Source organism: Rhincodon typus, chromosome 16, assembly GCF_021869965.1.
Source record: "Rhincodon typus isolate 14 chromosome 16, sRhiTyp1.1, whole genome shotgun sequence".
NCBI classification, from domain to species: Eukaryota; Metazoa; Chordata; class Chondrichthyes; order Orectolobiformes; family Rhincodontidae; genus Rhincodon; species Rhincodon typus.
Genome location: NC_063347.1, coordinates 16,765,116 through 16,779,998, shown reverse-complemented (window position 1 = coordinate 16,779,998; position 14,883 = coordinate 16,765,116). Strand labels below are relative to the sequence as shown.

At 38.8% G+C, this 14,883-nt stretch overlaps 1 protein-coding gene across 1 annotated transcript in view; it reads left to right on the top strand.

Annotated features, from left to right (window-relative positions):
* The window catches only part of LOC125485173 (interactor of HORMAD1 protein 1), a 28,571-nt gene extending 15,445 nt beyond the window's left edge, over window positions 1–13,126 (top strand). The window contains exons 5-8 of the mRNA XM_048606770.1: window positions 10–58; window positions 2,006–2,093; window positions 3,585–3,685; window positions 11,634–13,126. Of these exons, the coding sequence (XP_048462727.1) occupies window positions 10–58; window positions 2,006–2,093; window positions 3,585–3,685; window positions 11,634–12,986 (1,591 nt within the window). The 3' untranslated portion in view covers window positions 12,987–13,126. The remainder of the gene's footprint in view (window positions 1–9; window positions 59–2,005; window positions 2,094–3,584; window positions 3,686–11,633) is intronic.
* The last annotated feature ends 1,757 nt before the right edge of the window (window positions 13,127–14,883 follow it).

The window sequence follows — 14,883 nt, the reverse complement described above, 5'->3', positions numbered from 1 at the left end:
TCGTTTCAGTGAGCACTTTAATAACTGGCTTTCTAAGCTGCAGGAAAGCATTGACCGGGTATGTATACATAAAGTCTAAGCATTTTGTCACTGCTTATGTGATACACTTAACATACACTGCAATTGTGTCAGTAACATGTGGAAAGCATAGTAAGCATTATTATTATTTCAATCATATTGGGATTGGATCCATCAGGAGAAAGAATAAAGGCTGATTTTCCTCTGTGCTTATCTGTTCATTGCCTATTCAATACGACATAGCTCAATATGGCTATACTTGACAGCAACATGTAACTCCAAGCCACTTTCTTACTACGCCCTGTGCGAGTAAATCGGGGTGGAAACAGGACTGTAACTATATGATGGTGCAAGCTATAATTGTGCTGTTAGTTGCATCGTTGAAAAGTGGCAGTTTGAACAGTTTAATATTATTTTGATACAGAATGAGAGGAGACAAGAAGGTTGCTTGTGTGGATCATAATCACCAGCATAGACTTCGGTGGAATGGCCTTCTGTACTTAAAATTTATGTAATTCTAGGAGTAAAGAAAGGCACCTGTCATTTTTCCTCCAGTCTTTGGCAGCTCCAAAAGTCCTTGAAAGCCTCTGGTATGTGTGAGTCTTAACTTAGGCCCTTTTGGCAGGATTCTTCAGGCATATCCTCCTAGTTTACATAAAACAAAATGAGGTGGGAAGTTATAAAAGCTTATTCTTGCCTTACTAACGTCATTATTTTAAGTCAATGCTTACCACAAGTCTTATTTCTGTGATGTACCAGAAAATCCTAGGACAGCATAGTAGAGGCAGAAATGTGGTTTGATTTCCAGCCTGTTTTCCTCTTCGGTATGTTTGTTTGTGGAATGCCAATTCCTTGAGCAGAGCAAATAGAAAAATCTACTCAATCATATGAAATGATTGTTCAAGGATTAAAAGGTTTTTTTTAAACTCAAGGTTGATTTGAATTGTACCCCTGAGACTGTGTAAAAGGAAAAGCTGGATTGGAGACCAATTATGCTGCATTTATGACCCCATTAACTTGATTCCAAAGCTTCATTCAAAAGGCAAATCAAAATTGCACTTGGAGTAGTTATGGACTAAATGCTGCTATGGTAATGAGCCAGGATATGGCAGTCTTCAGCTTTAATTCCGTCCGGTTACATCTAAGCTGTGTCCATTTCTAGCAAAATCCCAAGATCTTGCACCTTCTCAGTGTAGATTTGAAAGGTCTGAACAGAAAAGCAAGCTACACTGACACCATAAGCTACTTAAATCTTTTTCAGGGGCCCAACAGATGCTTGGCTGGGGAACAACAGCTAGAAATACCTAATTCTGGTAGCCAAAACATAACTCCCCACTGGGAATGTAAATCGGTCAATTTACAGTAAGATGACTTAATCTTTGCCATGTTTTCTTAAACTTGTGTTTTCTGCACAGACATTTAAAAATAAATATAGGTTGAAGTGCCCTCTTTCCCCAAAATAGTATTTTCAATTCATCACACTAGCAGGTTCAAGAAATAAGTAATTTAAAAATTCCTGTGTGTGAAACTGAATTGCTTCATATGGTGTCATTATTTATTCTTAATCGATTGTTAATGTTGCTTTTCCATAAATGAGCATGCACCTCTTTCATTGGGTGTCTAGTGTTGCATGCAGCACACTGTTCTACATTGTGGTCTTTTAGGACATACGGTTGTAACCCTCTTCCCCTGTTGTCTCAATAGAATTATTTTAACAGAAATAAAGCCTGCTTGAGTTTTTGCCTCTTACGTGTACCTAGTCATACACTTGCCTGGAACTTAATACTGTATTGGTGGCAATTGCAGACAAATGTTTAATTAATTTACTGAGCATTCCTTTATGCAATATTTATGCAAAAAAATGCACCACAAGCATGAAAAGATAAAAGTCAAATGTTGTTGTGAATTCTGCTAATACTGCCATAAGCAACCCCTTGATCATTTATTCAAGAGGTATTTTACACATCTGACATTTTTTATCTTAAAGATTAAAATATGCTTTAATAATCTTGAAAAGAAGACCGAACTGCACAATAGATCGGTTCTAGCGGGATTGGACAGTATATCAAAAACAAGTAAGTTGACCATTTTTTAAGGCTCTCAAGTAACTTTTTTGTGGAAGAGTGAACACCACTAAGACAACTGTACAATTCTACCACACTTAATGACAGAATAATCCAGGATGGGTATTTTAAAACCACTAGATTTGGTGAAATGGCCTACCACTTAATATTCTCTTGAGTAATGTTTAGTTTAGAAAATCAGAAATAAATCATCTGCTCATTGTTATGTGATTTCATTTCATTGACATTTCAAGCAAATGTACAGTGTCAGTGAAACCCAGAACAATCCAGCTAAAAATGATCAATATTGAGCTCAAATCAGAGGCTAAAATCATAAGTCAAAATCGTTCAATAAGCAGAGAAAACTTTTTTAACGTCCAAGTGTTCATTTCGAGTATAATCATAACAGCAGAATACAGATTGGTTGTAATTTCTGTTGCAGCAAAAACAAGCATGAGACAAGATTTATGTTTAAAGCTAACTGACATGTAATATGTTCCACGTTTGCAGCACTTTTCTAAGCCAACCACAGAAACTAACTCCTTTCATTAAGAGTTGAATTTTTGTGTCAAGCTCTATCAAAGGAAAATAATCAGAGTGTATGATGGCTGGTTAATTCACAACTGTACGCATTTCTTCTGAAATGGAAAAATTGTTTCCTATTTAGGATTAAAGTATATAAACAAGTTATGCAATAATTTTAAAAAATGAACTCCATATCTCTATAATGGGATTAGAGAGGGCTGTAACTAATTGGCTTTTGTTATACTGAATTTTGCTGTTAGATTCCAGCTTGTTCTAAGCTCATTTCTTTGTGCTACTGACATCTAAATGTTAACTTCAAATAAGCCCAACACAATAATTCCTTATGAAAACTGAATTATGTTTTCACAAAAGTAAATTACCAACTATTTGGACATTTTTGTGAATGAGTATTTTAGAAAATTGTAGGTGAGCTTTACATATGGTTACATGACCACTAGGTGGAGCACTGTACAGTTGCCAAAGTCCCAATTATTTCTTGTACAAGTTAAACAAGTCAAGATAGTTAATGAACTTCATATAGTATTTAATATATACTGGACAAACATTTCTTAGAATCACAAAAATAATGATAAAACAAATTGAAAACCAGGAAGGTCAAGCTATAAGTGGCCATATGTAAATTGATCGGTAAATTTCAGGAGTTTTTCTTCTAAACCCAAAGTTCCTGTAACACTTTTATGCAGCTGCCAATTACACACAGGACGATAATATTATTTAGACAAATTTATTTTGGCATGCTTGAAATTTTACTTGAATTTCATTAACCCAATAGAGTTTCACACCCTTAGCAACCCAGAGGTAATCATTTTTGACACCCCACCTTCAGTAGCCCAGCATGAATTTCCAAATTCTGACACCCATATAAAGAATAATGGTGTTTTCATAAGTTTTAGATTGTCTACATTTCACATGTTGTTATTTCCTCTCACTGCCTATCCCACATTACCCTTTGTTCAGTGCAGGAGAACATAAACACTCACTATGAATCAATTGTGAGTGCCTTGGAAGCTCGAAGTAGTACTGAGCAAATTCTGGAAATGGACAAGAGACTTGCATCTGTAAGTTAATCATCTGTTCATAAGGCAAAGTAATAGGCTGTGGATTGAAATAAATTATGTTTATTTTGATCGCTAATATATATTAGTTTTTCTTTCAGCAGTCATTAGAAGTCAATCCGAAATTGAACTGTTGTCTTTTCATTCATGTGAAATATTTTGTTTGCATTTGAGCCTTGCCTTTAATGTTGTCCTTTGAGATTTGGAGAGCAGTAAGATTTATTTCTTCTGTCAAAAGATGAATCTAGCCATGCTTATTGTGACAAACATGCAATTACTAAAAATTAACTGAAGAAACTAATTTGTGCTATAATTTTGTTTATATAAAAAACAAATAATGATTCAAATAATTTGAAAATGTTTATACTTACACTGTTTAAATTGTACTTAAGGCACTGTTTGCCTATTGTTCTAACCAGTTTTTGACAGCTTTGTATTTTAAGTTTGCGAATTTCAGCAGATGCTTTAGATAATGGATTTTAGAGCTCTCATTCAAAATACCTGGTAAGGTTTGGGTAGAAGCTCTGAAATACATTAATTTGTTGTAACACCTCCGACCCTCTGCTGTCAATTGCATAATGTTTATTTACACAAAATTGAAGTGCACTTTCTGCTGTTGATACTTTTATTGCTCTGCAGTAAAATGACTTTTTAACACAGTGGAAAGTGTACGATGTATGACTATTAGTTTTTATAAAAAACGTTGACAAGGCACTAGGACCCCAAAGGACTTTCAAGGAAGTGATGGGTAGAAATTGAGGACACTGGCCATAATGCTTAAGTCTTTGCTGGACTGGGGGGAGGTGCCAAAAGACTGGAGAATTGAAAATGTTATTGCCACGTTCAAGAAGGTTGTAAGGATAATCCCAGCATTTAAAGACCAGTCAACTTTAATTTGCCAGTGAGTGTTGAGGAATCTATATGGATGCATTAATATTTCATTATTGGCTCACCTCATTTATGTACAGGTTGCTGTTTTTCCAGTCAGCACAGAGAAGGCTAGATGGCACCAACTCCAAACCTGTAAGTTCCAGGCTGGCTACCTGGCAGCTGCAGCTCTCCTGCATCTTCTCCAAGCCTTCATCTTGGTCACCATTCTCCAACATCACTGGGTACACTATATAGGCAGCAACCACCTGCCTCCTCCATCGCTGGAGTCTCAGCACATCATTATAACTTATCTCAAACTCACTTATAATAGAAATGCACACAGAAATTGCTGAAAAAACTCAGCAGTTTTGGCAGCATCTGTGGATCAGTTCTGAAGAAGGGTCACCGGACCCAAAATGTCAAATCTGCTTTGTCTCCACAGATGCTGATGTTTTTCTACCTAATTCTGTTTGTATTTCTGAATTCCAGCAGCTGCAGGTTTTTGTCTTTTTTTCCCAGTAATAATGGAGTCCAGCACTTCTTTACTGCACTTTGGAACTCACTAACACCTTACATTGAAATGCTTCTGCCAGGCTGTTTTCCATTCAGGAACAGGCACCCATCTCATGTATCGCAACAGATACATCTCAGGGCTTATACTCATTTTCTAAGTACTCACTGACTTTGTTCTTAATTCGTTGCTCACAGCATCTCTGCCTTGCATTTTTGCACATTGCCACTTCATTCAGAATTTATAGGCTCAAAGTAGCTCTGTCTTTTCCTTAATTTTTAGTAAAGATAGAAAGTCAGCCATCTTGTTGTGTTTGCCAGCGCTGACCAGTTAAGGGATGGACATGTTGCTGTACGGCATTGTGTTATGTCAATGTCACACCATCAGCATGTGCCAGCAGCTTTAGCTGCAAAGACACTGCTGAATTTTACTGGAAAAGCAACTATGTCTCAATTTTGGCGAGTTTCATGGGAGGATTTTATTGTTGAGCCCCAGAAAATTTGTAAGAGTAGAAGAATAATTGAACCTTGATTTCAGCCCATTAGTCACCAAAGGTGACAATCTGTGGCTTGATAGAGACATAACACAAGCAGAGCAGAGAGCTGGTGTAGGACGGATGGCTTCAGGTATGTGGATCAGTGGGACAACTGGGACCTGTACAAGAAGGATGCGTACACCTAAACTTGAGGGGGCGCCAGTATCCTGGCAGGGAGGTTTGCTAGTGCCGCTTGGGAGGATTAAAACTAGTTTGGCAGGGGGCTGTGAGCCAGAGCAAAAAGTCGGCAAGTAAAATGGCCAAGAAAGAGCCTGAGACTAAGGCCAGTAAGACTAAGACGAAAAACAGGCAGAGGGAGGTTTCTGAACACATTGAGACTGGTGTTCTGAAGTCAATTGTTTTAATCCGAGGAGTATGACAGATAAGGCTGATGAACTTAGACCTAGGATTAATACATGTAACTATAATGTTGTAGCTATTACAGAAACTTGGTTGAGAGAGGGACAAGACTGGCAGCTTGACATTCCAGGATTTAGATGTCTCAGGTGTGATAGAGAAGAATGTAAAAGAGGTGGGGGAATTGCATTACTGATGAGGGAGAATCTCACAGTTGTACTGGGGGAGGACACCTTGGAGGGCTCATCCAGCGAGGCCATATGGGTACAGCTTGGTCATAGGAGGGAAGCAGTCACTTTGAAGGGATTGTCTTACAGGCCTCCCAAAGCCAGTGGGTGATAGAAGAATAGATATGTAGACAGATTATGGAAAAATGTAAAAACAGCAAGGTTGTGTGGTGGGTAATTTGACTGGGACTCGCTTAGTGCCAGGGGCTTGGATGAGAGAGAATTTGTTAGGTGTGCCCAGGATGTTTTTGTTTTTTTTTGAAACAGTATATAAATAGTCCAACAAGGGAAGGGGCCATACTAGACCTGGTATTGGGGAATGAATCCAGCCAGGTGATTGAAGCTTCAGTGGGGAAGTATTTCAGGAACAGAGACCATAATTCTGTAAGTTTAAATTACTTATGGATATGGATAAGGATAAGAGCACTCTTGGGTGAAAGAGGAAAGCTAACTACTACAATATTAGACAGGAACTGGGGAATGTAGACTGGGGACTGCTGTTTGAGGGTAAATCCACATTTGGCGTGCAAGAATTTTTTAAAGGCTAGTTGATTAGAGTTCAGGACCAGCTTGTCCCTCTGAAAATGAAGGATAAGGATGACAAGATTCAGAAACCTTGGATGAGAAGGGAAATTGAGAGCTCAATCAAAAAGAAAGAAGTGATATACATAAGGTTTTAGGAAACTGAAGACAGCCACTCGAAGAATACAAAGATGGCAGGAAAGAACTCAAACAAAGAATTAGGAGAACTAAAAAGCCATGAAATATTTTGGCAAATGGGATTAAGGAAAATCCCAAGGCTTTTTATTCATATGCAAGGAGCAAGAGGGTAGCTAGGGAAAGGATAGGTCCACTCAAGATAAATGAGGGAATTTATGCATGGAGATGGAGGAAGTGGGTGAGGTCCTTAATGAATGTTTTGCATTGGAATTCACAAAAGAGAAGGACATGGTGGATGATGAGTCCTAGGAGGATCATATTGATTTTCTGGAGCATGTCAGTATAGCAGTTCTAACCACTGAGCCACTGTGCCACCCCTAAGAAATTGAAGAATATTCTGAGGGATTTTCACATTTGAAAAAATATGAATTTATTAGTGATAGGCAGCATGGTTTTGTGCAGAGAAGGTGATAGCTATCAAACTTGATTGAGCTTCTTGAGGAAGTGAAAAAGATGATTGAGGACAATGCAATAGATGTCGCCTATGTGGACTTTAGCAAAGCCTTTGGCAAAGTCCGTCATGACATGCTATACAAAAGGTGTAGTCACGTGGGATCTGCAGAGATCTCTTAAGATGGATGCAGAGCTGGATTATTCGTAGAAGACAGAGTAGTGGTGGGAGGGTGTTTTTCTAGCTAGAAGTCTGTGACCAGTGGTAGTCCACAGGGAGCATTGCTGGGACACCTATTGTTTGTATTTTATATACATATATAAATGATTTGGAGGAAATTGTAGGTAGCCTGCTTACTAAGTTTGTGGGCAACACGAAGATTGGGGGAGCTGTGTATAGTGAGGAGGATTGCCAGAGGGTACAGCAATATAGATAGGCTAGAGACTCGAGTGGAGAAATTACAGATGGAGTTTAATCTGGACAAATGCCATGTGATACATTTTGAAAGACCTAATGTAGGATAGAAGCACGCAGTAAGTGGCAGAATTCTTAGTAGCTCAACATCGAGAGTGTTCTAGGCATACAGGTTCCCTGAAAGTGGCAACACAAGTGGATAAAGTGGTAAAGAAGGCATATAGCATGCTTGCTTTCGTGGTCAGGGCACAGAGTATAAAAATTGGCAAGTTATCGTGCAGCTGTATAGAAGTCTAGTTAGGCCACATTTGGATTATTGTGTGCAGTTCTGGTCACCACACTACAAGAAGGATGTGGAGGCTTTGGAGAGGGTACAGAAACAGTTTACCAGGATGTTACCTGGTTTGGAGGATATTAGCTATGAGGAGAGATTGGACAAACTTGGTTTGTTTTCACTTGAATGTTGAAGGATGAGGGTCAGCCTGACAGAAGTTTCCAAAATTGTGAGGCATGGATAGTTGGAGTCACAGAGCTATACAGAATGGAAACAGACCCTTCGGTCCGACTTGTCCACGCCAACCAGATATCCTAAATTAATTGTCCATTTGCCAGCATTTGGCTCATATCCCTCTAAACCCTTCCTATTCATATACCCATCCAGATACCTTTTAAGTGTTCTAATTGTACTAGCCTCCACCACTTCCTCTGGCAGCTCAATCCGTACACCGTCACCCTCTGTGTGAAAAAAGTTGCCACTTATATCTCTTTTAAACCTTTCCCCTCTCACCTTAAACCTATGCCACCTAGGTTTGGACTCCCCCACCCCAGGGAAAAGACCTTGATTATTCACTCTATCCATGCCGCTCATGATTTTCTAAACCTCTATAAGGTCACTTTGACGCTCCAGGGAAAATAGCCCACCCTATTCAGCCTCTCCCTGAAGCTCAAACCGTATAACCCTGGCAATATCCTTGTGAATCTTTTCTGAGCCCTTTCAAGTTTCACAATATCCTTCCTATACAGGGTGTCTTTTTCCCAGGGCAGAAATATCAACTACTAGGGGCCGTGGGTTAAGGTAAAAGGGGGTAAGTTTAAAGGAGATATGAGAAGCAAGTTTTTTTTTATATGGAGGGTGGCAGGTGCCTAGAAGGAGGAGGTGGTGGAGGCAGATACAATATCAACATTTAAGAGGCATTTTGAGGATATATCAATAGACATAGAATAGAAGGATATGGCCCTCATAGAGGCAAAAAGTTTTTACTTTAGATGGGTGTCCTGGTGGACTGAAGGTCTGTTCCTGTGCTATACTGTTCTTCGTTTTCTGCTAACAATACTAAATTGTCACACTGCTTGTCTGGCATTCAATGCTAGATGAACAGAAATTTCTTCCAATTAAATTGTAGGAAGTCACGCCACTTTCTTCAGCTTCTACTACAGACTCTGTTTCCTAGTTACCTGTGCCACTACATTCTCTGACAACCATCTGAAGCTGAAACAAACCTTTTGCAGCCTTAAAATCGTAGTTGACACTAAGATGACATTCTAAGCACATCTGTATCATTACTGTTGTGAAGTTGGCTAGCGTATTTGCGGATTGGAAGGCAGGACATTAAAATTTGATGTTTTTCAAATATTGACATTTGTAAAATGGTAGTGGCGGGAGGAAGGCGGTGTATGGTCCCTTTAAAAGATGATGCACCTTTTCTAGGCTTGGAGAGGGGAAAATGGGTCTGTGGGCAGCTTGTGGGTTTGCAGGTCCACTGAGCGTCTGAACTGCAACATTTGTATCAAAAGGCAGGCAAAGCAGCATTTTTATCAAGACAACAAATTTGAATTTAACCAATTAATTTAAACCCAGCCCTTAGATACCAAAAACTAAATAAATGTAAATCCGATAGTTTTGACAAAATAAGACCAATTCTGTTGTAAGAAATTGATATGTCATCAAGGGGAAAGAAGATGAGGCCATTTGGAAAATCGGGAGAGAATCAAATGCCATCTGATAGCAGATCAGCGCTCTCAGCTCTTAGAGAAAGCGTCATCTCATTAATAAAGGTATCGCGGCACTCTTAGCTAATATTCCAGACAGAAGAATTCACAGACAGAACATTCGTGACAGAAGACCAATGGAGTAGGCACAGAACATTCCAGAAGATGTAACCTGGCTATAATTGAGGGACTAAGTTCTAATTATTTTCATTTTGGTTTTATTTGTATTTTTATTTTTGTATTTATTAGAATAGCATACCATTATAATCGTGGTTTATTCGGGAATAGTTAGTAGTTAGAAGGGGAATTGTTCAGTTTGTTAATAGTTCAGTTAATTTGTTCACTGTTAGAGTTAGCTAAATAAATTGTTAATTGTTGATTATAGAGTGAGTGTCAAGAGTTTGTTTCATTTAACCACTCCTTTGTAACAGATTGGGAGTGAGAGGCAGGTTATACCACTTTTCTCACTTCTTTTAATAGATTATAGGGCGAGGCGAGCCACTCTGGGTGTTTCAGTTTTAGTTATCAGAGCGGGGAGGGGGTGTTGACCTCTGCTTTATAACATTACCAAAACTATCTATCTTTATCCATCTAGAACCTGGAATAGTACAGTGCAGTATGGGCCCTTTCGCCCACGATGTTGTGCCGAACTTTTACCCTAAACCTCAGGTCTATCTAACCTCCACTCCTACCTTATACTATCATCCATATGCCTATCTAATAGCTGCTTAAATGCCCATAATGAGGCCAACTCCACTACCCTCTCCGGCAATGCATTCCACGCCCCTACCACTCCGAGTAAAGAACCTACCTCTGACGTCTCCCCTATATCTACCTCCACTCACTTTTTAAAACTATGCCCCCTCGTAATAGCTACCTCCACCCTAGGAAAAAGTCTCTGGCTGTCCACTCTATCTATACCTCTGATCATTTTGTACACCTCTATCAAGTCACCTCTCATCCTTCGTCACTCTAAAGAGAAAAGCCCTAGCTGTCTCAACCTTTCCTTGTAAGACCTTCCCTCCATTCCAGGCAACATCCTGGGAAATCTCCTCTGCACCTTTTCCAATGCTTCCACATCTTTCCTGTGACTTTGTATCAATCTGTGTAAATTTGGCTAACTGCACTCCTGTCTCAGCTTACTTGCTGCCGGATACATATGGAGATATATGTTTAGGAGCATCTTAATGGAGGAATGAGAGGCAGATAAGTTTTGGGAGAGAATTCTTGCACTTTGGCCTAGGTAATTAATGGCATAGCCTCCAGTGGTGGAGCAATTCAAATTGGAAATGCTCAATAATCCAGAATTAGATGAACAGTGATATCTTTGGTGAGTTGTTGGTCTGGAGGAGATTCAAGACTGGAAGGGATGAGGCCATGAGAGATTTGAAAACATGAATTAAAATATGAAAAATGATTCCAGCTTATCTAATAACTCAGTTTAGTTCCGCAAGCAGGAGTCATGGGTGAGCAGGACTTGAAAACATCGAGAGTTGGGTGTCAGCATACGTGCAAAAACTAACATTATGTTTATGAATGATATTGCTGAGGGGAAGTATGTGAATGAAAATTAAAGGGCAAGAAAAGCTCCTTGTGGGACACCAAAGGTAATGTGGTGAGAGAAAGAAAATAAGCCATTGCAAATGATACCTTGGCTACTTGTTTTTCCTTATTGTACACAGTACAGTCAGTGTCTGTCCTCAATCGTTTTAACATTCTGTTTGCCATTTTGCAAAGATAATACCCAGCATTAGTTGAATCAAACAGGAAGCTAGGAATTATACATTTCCCTTTTGAGTTATAGTGGTCACAGACAGTCATAGTAGAGTTTTATAAATTGTTCTGAAAATGTCACCATCAGGAGATATTGACTGTATTTAGATTATAGAACTGTGAAGAGCATAGGTTCATGAACACCTTGACTTTTTATCTTTCAGAAGGAGAAGGAAGTGAGTAATCTTAGAACTCAACTACAAACAATGCAGGAATGCCTAGATGGGATTAAAAATTCACAATATGAACAACATCAGAAAATGTCTGAACAGCTGTTTTGGTTTAAAGATAACTTTCAGGTTAAAGAAATCCTGTCTGAACTTCATAAACTCACTTTTAATTCAAACCTAAACATCCAGGTGCAAAATAATACAACACAAACAACACCTAGTTCAAATGAAGAACTGTGCGTAGTTACTAAGGACAAGGCTTATTATGAAAGTACAAGACTTTGCAGAACATCAATCCAACCTCAACCAGATGTTGTGGACAGCCACCAATGCTTTGATACTAAAGCAGTATGTTCTGAAATATTACCTAATGATGATAGCAGTATTCATCTGAATGTTCACCAAAAAACTTTACCAGCGGATGCCAGGTCGGGGCTACGTACTTCCATTCATGAACATAATGCCATGTCTTCATGTTGTGGAGGCAAGGCTGAAGACACTTCTTCATTTTCTGCTGCAACAAACTCCAATCACACATCTGAGTGTCCATTTCCTCACATTGTGCACAGGGAGGTTTTGCCGAATGAATTACCTTTTCAAGTATCTTCCCATGCTGATGTCAAATTGGCTGAATACCAGAGTGGCTCAAAGAGCAAAACAGTCTATACTTCCAATGCTCCTAAGCAGTGCATTATTCAGAAAATAGATCACAATGACAGTGAAAACGGATGGGCTCCTGTATCCTTCAATCCAAATGTAAAATATAACTTTGGTCAGAAAATGTGGCAGAACACAACTATGAAGAACAATACAAGGAGAGGTTACAGCGCAATGACAGGCAGGAAGATGGCAACTGGACGATGCACTAAAAAGGGAACCACCTATAATGCACGCAGTAAGAAAAAGGAAAACATTGCCAAAGCATCAAATAAATCAAAGAACCTTAATGTTTTCATTAAACAAGCTGCTTTGGATAAGCAGAAGATTAAGGCAGGTACCCACAGAAAAACAACTATGAATGAAAGGCGAAGGCACTCTCTTGAAGGACTCTATGTGGGAGATCAGAACTGGCGGGGACAAGTAAAAAGGGGCAATTTTCCACAACAGCAGAATTGGGGGAAAGAGATTCCTAAAGTGGCTGAGAGAAATCTTTCATGGCAGTCTCCTAATTCTTTACAAAGGAGCGATCTGCAAAATGATATGGAATCTGAACATCATCTTCAGTCGTGGTTTAGTCCTTTAACTCAGGAGAGCTCCTGTGATAAATCACCAAAGCTTTCACTTGGAAAGGAAGCACAAAACAAAACACAGCTTAACCTTTTTGACAGCAGTGAAGACTCTGATTGATTAGGGTATATATAGCTTTTATTACATTTCACTTCAATATTTTACACACAATAGCAAGAATGAAAAAATAGTAAAAATTCATTTTAGTATAAAATTTACATTATGTAACAAATATATTTTGTTCATGTTGATTTATTCGAAATACACTGCATCCTGACAGTTAAATATCTGTCTTGGGTTATTGCTTTGGAAATTAATCCATTGTAATTATTATGATTTTGTTGTTCGAAACAGCTATAACTTCAAAAGCATTCATAGCATCAGTTCGTTTTCGATATTTGTCCTCTAAGTGGTTTGCTTGTTAAGATATTGGCAGTTTTTTGTATCCGTATTTTATTTCTTGTTAGCACTTGTTTTTCAGTATCTTAGTTACCTGTGCTGATGTACACCTACTATCTGGTTGTAAGAGCATTTCTGTTCTATACTGCAATCTTTATATTGCACACTGTACTTTGACATTGTACAGTTAGACTACTCCTAAAAACTACTACCACTATATCCAGTAATAGTCTGTTAGTAGTCTACTAATTTTTACTGTCATTACATCTGAAATGTAAACCAGTGTATGCATGTGATCATTTTGTTTAAATCATAATAAATCTCAGTTTGAATTAAGCAGAGGAATTAAGGGAAAAATGGATTATCTGATATGTTAAGTGGTTGGCATGGAGTCTTTTTGCCAGAAGCTGTTCCTGTGCCCTGACACTGGGTCTGTTGTTTCCTTTCTGGTCATTGTTTTAGCTGCTGTACAAACTTGTTTCGACAGTTCTTTCCAGCTTTCAGAATTTGTTCCTGCGTCACAGAGGATAGTTAATAATTTTCCATTGTTGCTAATACATTGAATAGGATAAAGTGCTAGATACATCTGATTTGACACAGTCTGTGGAAAGCTTAATGGAATGTATACTGTTTTCTCCTTCCAAGCTTGCTTATGTAATTGAAATATGACTGCCAAAGAGAGAATTGTGCACCAATATTGAAGGCAGAGTATGTTGGACATGAATCAAGGAAATAGATTAATTAATATCAAGAGTTCACCCAAGTGCAGATGAGTGGGCACAGGTTCCTGGAATCCTACCCACCTCCTACTTAGCAACTAAATGTTGTATCTTAGGGACATTAGCCTAAAACACAAGGTGAAATTTAATGGTTGTGACAGTAAGCCCATCCATAAACTGGAGAGCCAATGGCAGGGAAATGGGATGTCTTTTCCTGGGCAGCAACCTTGCTACCGACTGAGCCATTCATTGGGCACTGTGCCCAAGAAAGAGAGACCCCCAACAGGCTTTATTTGGCAGTTTGCCCATGTGGCCTCCAATAACTGTAATACCCCTGGAGGAGCATGAAATTTCACCAATGTATCAGCTTTCAAATGTTAACTGATGTTCCTCAGCTCTGTCACACCACCACCTCTCCTGACTCAATTGTGGCTAACTTACCAAACTGCTTGTCAAAGATCCAGTACTAGATGAACAGGATTTTTTTTTTCCAATTAAATATTGCAAAAAACAAACTCTATTCCTTAGTCCCATCTCCCTGGCAGTTGTCTCAGGCCAAACCAGGATGTTTGCAACTATGATATCACACTTTACCCCAAAATGAGCTTATGATAAATTGAAAACACCTCCTTCCACCATCATAACATTGTACAACTATCCCCCTATTTCAAGTCACCTGTTGCCAAGACTGTAAATGTTGATTTTCTTACCTCTAGATTTTCTTGCTTTCTTATGTACACATCTGACTGTTCCACATAGTCGTGCAGCACAGAAACAGTTTGTCCATGCTGGCCAAGTTTTTCAAACTAAACTAGCCCCACTTGTCTGCATTTGGCCCATATCCCTCTAAACCTTTCTTGCTCATGTAACTGTCCAAATGTCTTTTAAATGTTGTAACT